A 12,027-nucleotide genomic window follows, 5' to 3' on the forward strand; every position below is an offset into this window, starting at 1 on the left:
CATCACTCTCACAAGAACATGCCATCCCAATAATTACAACTGTTAATATGATCTATTATCAACATTACTTTTATTGTACATCAATTACAATAAGTCATCTTAGCAATTTTGTAAACGCAGTGAATTTGTTGTGTCGACTTATTGTTGTAGAAAGTTGGCTGGGCTTCAATCATGATTGAGGTGGAAGAAATAACATCCTACTACACAAACCACAGCCATAAATTGAATGAGAGGCTATCAATAATCTCATCCTCACCCATATTATCTTTCCCCTCCACTCCACCTCATCATTTTAAAACACACATTTGCCACTAGACCTGCTGCTGCTGCTGCTAGCAATCCATGGCTTCTTCTGCTACTCTCTCTGTGGCTAAGCCATCTCTCAAGGTCTCTTTAGTTACACTCTCTATTGTTGTTAATTCCTCTTCTTGGGAAAGCATTGGTGCCTTTTACATTAGCATTATTTTATGCTATGTTTTGTAATATTCGCGCGCACTGACATATATAAATTAGTTTCTTTCTTTGTTCAGGTCCACAGTCAGGGGTTCTCTGAATTCTCTGGCCTTCGCAGTTCATCAGCTTCTCTTCCATTTGCTCGCAAGTCCTCTGAAGACTTGTTCTCTGTTATTGCCTTCCAGACCTCTGCTGTGAGTCTCATTTTCCCTCTCATTTGCCTTCCTTATTTACCAGTTAGGACTACAAGTGCTTGATATAGTGTGAAATTCTTGCTTAAAGGTCACAGCTGTAAGCCTGTAACTATAAGTCAACTAATGCTTACCTCAAAAGATTACACAAAGGAGTTGTTGAGCTCACATCTCACCATAGGAAGTGGATTGTACGTAGTAGTAATCATTACAAGTACTAATTTTTAACACTAACAAACAGTATACAGTATCTACTATGATAATTAGGATAACCCACTTGATGTTTTGATTTTTGTTGTTTACTTTGACTCTGCATCAATTTCTCATGGTATTTACTAAGGCAACCAGAACGAAGTTTTTCAGATAAATGATTTAGACAACATAAGACTTGTTCATTTTGGATTTCATGATCATGTATAGTACATTTTCAAAGATAAATTCTTGTGCTATTCGTACAATTTCAATGTTACATTTCACTGTACAATTTCATTGTGCATGAAGCGTGAATTTCCATAATGGAATTACCCAAAATGGGAGTTTAAGTCAAGTTTCCTTGCATCTAATTGATCATTGCAATATACTCTGTACATGTATAAAGATTAATTAATTACCTCTGGGCGCCCAAGCTGCCAAGCTAGTTGAAGTTTTAAAATATTGAGTATACTGGCAATTTGGCATTGTTGTAGGTTGGTGGGAATGGTGGTTACAGGAGAGGAGTAGTGGAAGCGAAGCTGAAGGTAGCAATCAATGGGTTTGGGAGAATCGGAAGGAACTTCCTGAGATGTTGGCACGGCAGGAAGGACTCGCCATTGGATGTCATCGCCATCAATGACACAGGAGGTGTCAAGCAGGCCTCCCATCTTCTCAAGTACGACTCCACCCTTGGCATCTTTGATGCAGATGTCAAGCCCTCCGGTGACAAGGCTATCTCAGTTGATGGAAAGATCATCAAGGTCGTCTCTGACCGTAACCCCGCCAACCTCCCCTGGAAGTAATCATTTAACTCACTCAATTTCAACTTATATTCATAAGATTATACTACAAATATAAAGATGCATTCAGTGTTATATCATTTAAATTTATAAATAATATATCAGCATGTACACTGCTTAGATACAATAAAAAAATTAAATCTGAATAGAGAAATAGACTCCTTATATTTCACTTGAAAATAGAGAGTATCCTAGTCTATGTGACACATACATGAAACAAAAAAGAAGTGAGCAAAAATGGATGGTTTGTGTAGGGACTTGGAAATAGACCTGGTGATAGAAGGGACTGGAGTGTTTGTGGACAGGGAAGGAGCTGGAAAGCATTTACAGGCAGGGGCTAAGAAGGTGCTCATCACTGCTCCTGGGAAAGGTGATATACCCACCTACGTGGTTGGTGTTAATGCTGACGCTTACAACCATGCCGAGGCCATCATCAGCAATGCCTCTTGTACCACCAATTGCCTTGCTCCCTTTGTCAAGGTCCTCGACCAAAAATTTGGTAACTTAGCTCTCTCTCCTGCCTTTCTCTGCATCCTGCCTTGCCTTGTACCGCCCAACCATTTTGTCTGCAAATGCTTCCATGATTTTTCTGCATTTAGATTGCTTCCTCAGTGTTCCATGATTTTGTTTGTTTTTCATACTTAATCAATTAGCTCTGTTAAGGACTGTTTAGGTGCCTTAACAATGATGGTTTGTCCCAGTCCCATCCATTATCTTAGTATTTTCATTAAATTATATTTGCCAAACCACAAACCTCTCCCAACTTTTAAGCCTACATTTTACTAGTAGAAAAGAACTTGATTTTCTGGTTATAAAAGCTAAACGCCATCATTTGTGTCCCTACTCCCTACCAATTGGTCATGTAATTGAAAATATTCTCACTTCGGTGCATTCACCTTTTCAATATCCTAGTTAATCTTCTGATTTGCATCTTTGTGGCCTAGAAGCAGGGCTCCTACCTAACCCATCACCTTTTTTTGCTGTTAAATAATGCAGCTCTAATTATGCAGGAATATATAGTATCTCATTACCGTGTTTGATGATATTGATCTATGATTATCTCTGAGATTGCATCGTCTGTTAGTTTACACAAGCTTGTAATTTAACTTCCAAGAATTTCTAACCATTCAGTAAGTGTATTATTAACCTGTCGTTGTTCCATTTTGTATGATATGTCTATCTCTCTTGGCTTGGAATTAGGCATAATCCTGCAATAGTTTTTCATTTACAAGGGATTAACAATTAAGTTAACATTAAATACATGGCTATATTTCCCCCGCTCTTTTCTAATAAAGATTATGCTGGACAAGTTTTCCTTAGGTTTTTCTAACCAAACTTTATAATTGTGAATTGTCATTGATACTTCTCTCATCCTCTAGCACGGTTATATGGCATGTCCATAACGTGGATATATGAAATATCATATTCATATGTTAGGCATCATCAAGGGTACCATGACAACCACACATTCCTACACTGGAGACCAGAGACTTCTTGATGCAAGTCACCGTGACCTTCGTCGTGCACGTGCTGCAGCTCTCAACATAGTCCCAACTTCAACAGGTGCTGCAAAAGCTGTAGCCCTTGTTCTCCCTTCTCTAAAAGGGAAGCTGAATGGCATTGCCCTCCGTGTGCCCACGCCTAATGTCTCAGTTGTGGACCTTGTAGTTCAAGTGTCAAAGAAGACCTTTGCAGAAGAGGTCAATGCAGCTTTCAGGGAGAGTGCTGACACAGAGCTCAAAGGTATCCTATCTGTATGTGATGAGCCTCTTGTGTCAGTTGACTTCAGGTGCACTGATGTGTCATCAACTGTTGACTCTTCACTAACATTGGTTATGGGAGATGACATGGTGAAGGTGATTGCTTGGTATGACAATGAGTGGGGTTATTCACAGAGGGTAGTTGATCTTGCTGACATTGTTGCCAATAACTGGAAGTGATCTTCAATATCCTGCTGTTAATGAACTTCTTTCCCAGTTTAATTTCTTGTAGATTTCTGTTTTTGATGATATGTAATCAGATTTGAACCTTGGTATCTGTATTTCAGAAGTTAAGATACTTGAGCGGTAATTTGTGAAATCTAACGCGGCCAAAGATTAAAGAAAGAAAGGCTGAAGTTTGTCAAAGGAGCAAAGCTTTCAGGCTTAGATTGCTAATTCTCCCGTGTCCAATTCGCTAATAGTTCGTCTTCGTTCTCTTTTTCCACTGGCATAGTAAACAAATGCCATCTCAGTATATTTCACAATGAAAAAAAGAATGATTTTGGCCCCAATAAAGTCCAAAATTCATCCAAACACATATTGAGTTTCCACCGTGGCTATAATAGAAATGAACTAAGCTGACTATAAACAACTCGAGCTTGACTCAGTAAAATACTTGTTTATGTTCGTTTGTTTAGAAAACAAGCCATGTTCAAGCCTTAAGTTTAGGCTTGATTCTTAGACAAGCCAAGCTTAAACATAAAAATGTGTTTATGAACAAGGTTGTGAGCATAAGAGCTCGATTTAACTATATATAATATAATATTTTTATATGTATGCTTATAAAAATATATCTATATAGACTTGAAATTTAATTGTATAAGTTTGTCAATAATTTCATATGATATTAGATTATTATTTGTAATTTATTGATGATATATTACTATTTGTAGAAAAAATTCATAAAATTATGAACAGGTAAAATATTTTATTCATAGTTTCATAATATATAAGAAAAGAACAAGTTAATTAAGTAATAACTCGTAAATGAGTTCGAGATTGCTCGATAAGAAAATGAGTCAAGCTTAAACATAAAATCTTGTTTGGGAATGAGCTTGGGCTCAGCTCATTGACAGCCCTAGACTTTCAACCAAAATCTTTTGATGCCTAATGGGCGTGAGGCTTTAGTCCACAAAATTCTTCACTTCACGCAATTAATTCACGCTTAACAGCCCATCTCTTCCTACTACATGGATTAGGTGCATGAGTCATGACAAGTATTTTAGCTATATTACAAAATTGGCTCATACCCATGTTCCTCTTGCATCGCCATTTAGGCTAAAGCCTATGTTTTCTCCTCAATGGATTAAGACTCATGGCTCATTCTACTGTTCTCATCTCTCACCGAATAATCTTTCCCAATAAAACCACATATTTACATAAAATGGGTTTGGAGGGAAAATGCTCAATTACATGCCAATTCAATTATTTGGGCTATTAAACCATAAGATCTTTAAGTCCACATATTTCTTGAAGGCCCGAGCCTTTACGCATCCATGTATCAAAGCTCACCCTATTAGAAGACAAAACATGGATTGGGGAAGTGGGAAATTCAAAAAATCTTATACATCCCACTAGAAAGTTATGTCTGTCAACTCATGTTTATATACATCTTGTTTCGCAACCTACGTTTGATCTTATTCTAAGGGTGATTATCAAAAAAAAAAAAAAAGATCTTATTCTAAGGGTGAAATTATCATTTTATAACAAAATGGTGGGGTTACAAACATGCCTAGTTTTGTCGAGTTGTGAGCAAGGAAGTCAATACCGTATCAAAGGTCGTTTCAGTTTGGTTATCGGAACGAAATATTTCAGTACCAGTTGATACCGGTGTACCATTTCGAGATTACCGTTATTTTATATAATAATAATAATAATAATAATTCTCTTAGAGCCTATACCTTCTATGTTCTTTAGGACTTAAAGAATTTGTTAATACATTTAAAGGATAGCTAAATTTCTATTTATGACCCATGTAATCGGTTAAACTAAACTTCATACCATTAGAAGTTGACACTTGCCCATCTAATCAATTAACTAAATAAAAAATAAAAAGTAATTGAAAGAGCAAAATAAGCAAGAGATAAGAATCAAGGAGAGTCACGTGCTTTGGAAAAAGCAAATAAAATAAGACGCTTTTATGCTTTTGGCAGAGAAACCAAGAGAAATAGGTACAACAGTACAGCTTATACATCCCAAATTTAGAACATTCAAGCAGAGAAAGCTTCTCAAAAAAGTAGAGAAAGAATTTCAACAAGCAGAGCAAACGAAGCTGGGAGAGAGCAGACGAAGAAGGGAGCAATTACAATGGCTAAAAAGAAGATCTAAGTGGCTAAAACGAAGAAGAAGATGATGTTGTTGATGATCTAGCAAGTTGATGCTTCAATGAGGGTCACTAGTTGCTTTAAGTTGTTAAGTATAGTTTTTTCAAAAAAACCTAGTTATATTTGTATCGGTCCGGAACAAAAATACCGCCGAAAAGCTCTGAAATTCGCCAGAATAGCCGAAACAAGCCGGTACACCTCTGTATTTTGGGCGGTACGATTTAGCCCTATCTCTGTACCGGTTCAGGCGCCGGAACTGAATATTCTGACGGTACCAGCCGGTACGGTAGGAAATCGTCTTCCTTGGTTGTGAGTGTTCAAGCTTAGCTTAACAAGGAATGTAGAATGTTCAAGTTTGGCTTAAGCTCAAACCAAGCCTATAAATGATGTTTGAGTTGAGCTTGTTAAAAGGTCTAAAAGCTTGAGCTTGTTAAAAGGTCTAAAAGCTTGAGCTTGACTCGATTTGATTTATTAGCCAAGCCAAGTTCAAGCTCAAACTCAATATCAAGCTTTTGAGATTGAGATCCAACACAACTATATTATCAAGCCTATTTAGTTTGCTTAAGTAATCCCAACTCCCAATTACTTAAAGTATTAGTAAGATGAGTTTAATTGTCAAGATTATCACCAAGCTCATAAACAAGTAAAAACTCAATTTTTTTTTTTTTTTTTGTATTGAGCCCTAATGTTCATGAGCTTGTTCATTAACAATTTTATTTACTTATGCTTGGCTCTTTTATTAAACAAGTCTAAAACTAAGGTTCAAGTTTGAGAAACAAACTGTTAAACACACACACACACACACACACACACACACACACACACACACACTTAATTACACTCTCTCCCCAAGCTCAAACACATTACTTAACCCAAAGTACCACTACAAAAGGGCCTAACTAAGGTTCAAGTTGGCTTGTTTATAAACATATATACAAGAATGAGCTTTTTATTGAGCTAAAGCCTAGTTATTTATGAATACCTTGGTTATTTTATAGCCCTACAAAAGGGAAAACCCATCATTTTAATAGTTGAATAATTACAAGCATAATTTAAAACAAATATAGAAGGCCTAACTATCAAAATGAAACGTTATACGCTTAAATCGAACCATCAAATTTTAAGACTAATCCAATTCAAGAATTTAATGGTAAATGCGCATTCTTGCCTTTAGGTTAAACACTTTATGAGTGATTAATTATGATTGCTTCTTAAAGAATCACTTATAATTGATTATGTGTGTGTGGGTTCTTTTTTTTTTTAGAGAAATGCAGCAGACAGGCCCAAGTAAGAAAGCGAGAATCCTGGGCCTGTTGCTTTATATTTCAAGGGACTGGGCTTGGTTCACCGCAGCTAAATAGGGCTGATTTCGAACCAAGTGGTGCATAGGGCATGAATCCTACAACACATACACACTAACATACAGAGAATATATGTATTGAATAACAGGGAACAACAAAGAACAAAATGATAAGAAAGAGGAAATAAAATAAAGTGTTAGGGATCCTTAAAATAATGTAAAATGGTTCATCATTCTTTTAATCATGTAATACATTATGCTCATTAGGACATGTTACAAGGTCCAAATAAGTTCAAAAATCGCAAACTTAGATGGCTCTTCAGGCCTCTAAGACTTGCAAAGTTTGAATCTCTTTAAATCTAAGTGTGTGTTCTCTAGTGGCTGTTATGGGGACCCCGGACGCTGTTTTTCCCTCTCTCTTCTCTCTTTTTGAATTCTGGCAGGGTTTTCTCAAGTATTTTTTCTTCAATTGACTATGTCCCAATGCCCCTTCAATGTTGGCTGCTTTCCCTTTTATAGTGCCATCTTAGGGTTTCTGGGGTACCCTTGATTCCTTCCACTTGCTCCCTTGGGTACCAAAACCAATGTTGTGTCAACAACATTGGTGGTTGGTCCCTTCCTCACTCTTTATTATTTTCTTCTTTTGAGGTTTCTTCCTCAAAAGCCTCCAGTTGGTCTTCTTGTACTGGGGGGGTCCTAGAAGGCTGACCTTTGTTCTTTCCTTCAAGGCTTCTAGATTCCACTTTTTTTAGACCCACCTTTTGGCTACTTTCCCTTTTGTCATTTTTCTTAAGTGAGTTGATTCCCTTCTGCTAGGCCGAAAGATCCCCAGTCTCCTTCCTTCATGGTTCTTCTTTCTGGGTTTCCTAAGGTACCAGACCCTAACTTATGAGTTGTTGGTTCCCAAGCCTTCTGATCCCATTTCTACATCATTGGGTGGCCAATAGGGACCCATCTGTTCTGATTCTTTGTGTTTCTTCGCATGCCTCCCTTGAACTGTCTTAATCCCAGCATGACCTTTGCTGCATATTCCGAGGATCCCGGGCTCTTGGGAATCCCCAGGTATCCCGAACCAGCTTTTTTCCTGTCTCCCCAGTAATTTTCTGACCTTTGTGGGTTGGGCTTTTTTTCCTCCCTTTGTTTCATAAGGTTCGAAGTTTACCCATTCATGGATTTGGGTTCCTCCTTATGACCCTTAATGGGTTTAGGCCTTTCCTCCGTTTCCTTTATTGAAGGCCCACATATTTTATTTTTCTAGAGTTTAATCCTTTGTATTGTTTTGGACCTTGGTGCAACATTGTGATCTTTTAGACCTCAACAATGTGTCATAATCTTATTGTTTAACCTTAAAACAAGAGTGCACATGCATGTATTGGATAATTCTAGTTAATAATTAAGATATTTTGAATAATGTTTAATTATTTTCAAAATTAAGATAACTAATTATGATGGTGAACTAGAAGTTGGATCAACTCCAATTCGTCCATGAGAGTCGTCTAGACTAGAAAGACTATCCTAGCATAAGAAGGTCGTCCCAAGTAGGACGACCGTCCATAAACATGAAGGTCGTCCGTGAGGAAAGCTCCTGGACGACCCTCAACACTTGGAAAATTTCCAGGTGTTAGATTTATCTACAAAAGCTTAGGAATCAAACCACGTGTAACCATTTTGATACATAAGCAAGATCCTGGTTCATCACTATAACTTCCTACTAAGTGCTTAACTCCCAATAGCAGTTGTAGAAGATAAGATTGAACATTCTAACTTCTATAATGGTTATAGAAGTTAAGTCTGAACTTTTGAACTTCCACAAATATTGGGGAAGTTATGAGACAAGTAACCGTTCCAGACACACTATATAAGCATTCATCCTCAACAAATGAGGGTAAGTTTTTCACTACTCCAAAAAAGTTGGAATTCTTGAGTCCCCAAGGAGAACTAACTTAAGTATCGGAGGGTTCCTGGCCGGTTTAACTCGATCTCCTTTGATCTTGTGTCTTTCTCTTTTTAGGCCTTCATCACTAGTCCATTAAAGCCTGAAGCATTCAGCCTACTGATTTTCTGTGCATCATCAATTGGCGTCGTCTGTGGGAAGATTAAGTTTGTGTTTTGCAATTTATCTTCCTTCAACAAAAGGCTGCATGGTTCGGACAAGATTGATGGCCACTAGTCCAAGCCACCAGGAGAGTGGGAATGCTTCTAGTAACCCCATCTTCCATCCAACACATACAGTCCATGGCAGCCGCCATGGTGGAATTAACTCGTTAGAACCAAGAGTTGACTAGGGAGATTAATTTAAGGAGGCAACACCATGAAAGATACATGGAAGGGCAAGCCCAGAGTCAAGAAGCCAGAAAAGGAGAAAGTGCTGAGCCTGAGAGTTATTTAAAGGGTACTGCCTCACGGTGCCACACTTGGAGAGGGAAATGGATCAAATGAGGAAGGCCATGGACGAGATGAGGGAGAACATGAAAAGGGCCAATCCCGTGATGACTTAGTCCATCAGACTGATTCCCCTTTCGTGCCTTCCATCAATAGTCATCCCCTGCCTTCTAAGTTTAAGATGCCTTCCTTGGACTCATATGATGGAACGCGCGATCCTTTTGATCATATTGCTACTTTCAAGACTACAATGCATCTTTAAGGCGTTCCAGACGAGATTATGTGTAGGGCCTTTCCTACCACTCCTAAAGGGCCGGCATAAGTGTGGTTTAGCAAAATATCTCTAAACACTGTGAGCTCTTTCAGGAATTGAGTAAGTTGTTTGTCAACAATTTTATCGAAGGACAAAGGCATAAGCATTCCTCGTACAGCCTGTTAACCATGGAGTAAGGGGAAAATGAAAGCTTACGGTCCTTCATTACTTGTTTCAATAGGGAAGCCCTGATGTAGACGAGGGACAACAAGTTGCTATTGGCAGCCTTCCACAATGGAGTTAATTCCAATTTATTCATCCATAATCCTTATGAGCAAGAACCTCAAACTATGGCTGAACTGGTCCATTCAGCCCAAAACTTCATGAATGTGGATGACGCAATCATAGCCAAGAAGAGGAAGAAGGTTGAGTGAATGGAAACAGATCTTCCGCGCCATCCAGAATAGGGTCCTTGCCCAAAGAAGGCCCGGACGGGAGAGAAGAAAGATCGAGACCATAAGAAGGCAAGTTCTTCAGCAAGGAGTCAGCAATATACGCCCTTGAACATGCCACTCGAACAAGTGCTTATGCAAATCAAGGATGATCCATCCTTGAAGTGGCCAAAAAAAATGAAGGGAGATCCCAACAAGTGCAACAGGAACAAGTATTGCCGCTTCCACAGAGACCATGGGCATGACACGGACGAGTGTCTTGACCTGAAGCAGTAGATAGAGAATTTTGTCAGGCAAGGAAAATTGAGAAACTTTCTCGGACGAGATCACAAGGATGAGAAGTTGAAAGGAAAGGTAGAAGAATCGGCATGGCCCCCACTTGGATAAATGAGAGTTATAATAGGAGGGACCTTAACAGGGCAATCTTCCAAGTCAAGGAAGAGGTACCTGAAGGTGGTGCAGAACGTCCAGCTCTTTAGACAACCTCCAAAGACGAGGGGAGCGGATGAGCAAGCCATTACATTCATGGACGAGGATGCTGAAGGGGCTCACCACCCACATGATGACGCAATTCTCATCACCCTGCTCATTGCTGATTATATGACTAGAAGGGTGTTGGTGGACAATGGAAGTTCGGCGGACATCTTGTATTACCCTGCCTTCCAACAAATAAGGCTGGAACGTGATCAGCTTTGTCTAGTGAATTCGCCTTGGTAGGATTTAGAGGGATGAAAGTACAACCCGTGGTTACCATTACGTTACCTGTGGTGGTAGGAGCATACCCACAATAGATAACCAAAGAAGTAAACTTCCTTGTTGTGGATTGTTCATCGTCATACAACGCTATCATTAGGAGACCGACTCTAAACAGTTGGAAGGCAATAACATCTACTTACCATTTGTCTGTTAAGTTCCCAACAGAGTACGGAGTAGGTCAAGTGCAAGGAGACCAATTGGTCACTAGAGAATGCTATCTAGCCATGTTGGCCATGGACGAGCACATGTAGACAATGAGCATAGATGAGATAAGGGTTACTGCAGAGCCTAGGGAAGTGCTGGAAGACATTCCTTTGGACGAGGGTAACCCCGAAAAGTTCACAAGGATTGGAGCAAGCGTGGAGAAGAAGATGAAGCAAGACTTTGTCCAGTTTTTAAGGAAGAGCATTGACATGTACACATGGAGTCATGAGGACATGTCAGGTATTAACCCAAGTGTCATTACCCATCATCTAAATGTGTATCCTTCCTCCAAGCCCGTACGTCAAAAGAAAAGAGTTTTTGCTACTAAACAAGATAATGCCATTAAAGAAGAAGTCCAGAAGTTGACCATGGCAAAATTTATCCGGGAAGTTTATTACCCGGACTAGTTGGCAAATGTAGTGATGGTCAAGAAGGCAAATGGCAAGTGGAGGATGTGCGTGGACTTCACCGATCTGAATAAGGCTTGCCCCAAAGATAGCTATCACTTGCAATGCATTGACCAGCTGGTAGACTCAACTGCGGGTCGTAAGTTGCTAAGTTTCATGGACGCCTTCTCAGGCTACAACCAAATAAGGATGGACAAGGTGGATCAAGAGAAGACATCCTTCATTACCAGTCAAGGTTTATTTTGCTATGAGATGATGCCCTTCGGTTTGAAGAACGCGGAGGCAACTTATCAAAGGCTGGTTAACCATATGTTTTGTCCACAGATTGGATGGAATGTGGAAGTTTATGTAGATGATATGTTGGTAAAGAGCTTGGACGAGGAAAAACACTTGGAAGACCTTCAAGAAACCTTCGATACACTCAGACGATATAACATGAAGTCGAACCCGAGCAAGTGTGCTTTTGGAGTTTTGTCAGGAAAATTTCTTGGGTTCATGGTTTCACATAAGGGAATTGAAGCAAATCTTGATAAGGTTCAAGCGATATTGAATA

The 12,027-nt window shown here is 39.1% G+C and overlaps 1 protein-coding gene across 1 annotated transcript; it reads left to right on the forward strand.

Annotated features, from left to right (window-relative positions):
• The first annotated feature begins 222 nt into the window (after nucleotides 1-222).
• On the forward strand, nucleotides 223-3,792 carry LOC142629361 (glyceraldehyde-3-phosphate dehydrogenase A, chloroplastic). The gene is made up of 5 exons (XM_075803334.1): nucleotides 223-387; nucleotides 531-647; nucleotides 1,331-1,635; nucleotides 1,891-2,135; nucleotides 3,074-3,792. Exons 1-5 carry the CDS (start codon nucleotides 343-345, stop codon nucleotides 3,574-3,576), a joined length of 1,215 nt encoding a protein of 404 aa, XP_075659449.1. The 5' UTR covers nucleotides 223-342; the 3' UTR covers nucleotides 3,577-3,792.
• Nucleotides 3,793-12,027: the final 8,235 nt, after the last annotated feature.

Source organism: Castanea sativa, chromosome 3, assembly GCF_040712315.1.
Source record: "Castanea sativa cultivar Marrone di Chiusa Pesio chromosome 3, ASM4071231v1".
Classification (NCBI taxonomy): domain Eukaryota; kingdom Viridiplantae; phylum Streptophyta; class Magnoliopsida; order Fagales; family Fagaceae; genus Castanea; species Castanea sativa.

Bases quoted from the DNA above. Each gene is read 5' to 3' on its own strand.
- LOC142629361 (XM_075803334.1), top strand. From the start codon at position 343: ATGGCTTCTTCTGCTACTCTCTCTGTGGCTAAGCCATCTCTCAAG. The intron at 388-530 runs GTCTCTTTAGTT...TTCTTTGTTCAG, and splicing joins TGGCTAAGCCATCTCTCAAG to GTCCACAGTCAGGGGTTCTC. The intron at 2,136-3,073 runs GTAACTTAGCTC...TTCATATGTTAG, and splicing joins GGTCCTCGACCAAAAATTTG to GCATCATCAAGGGTACCATG.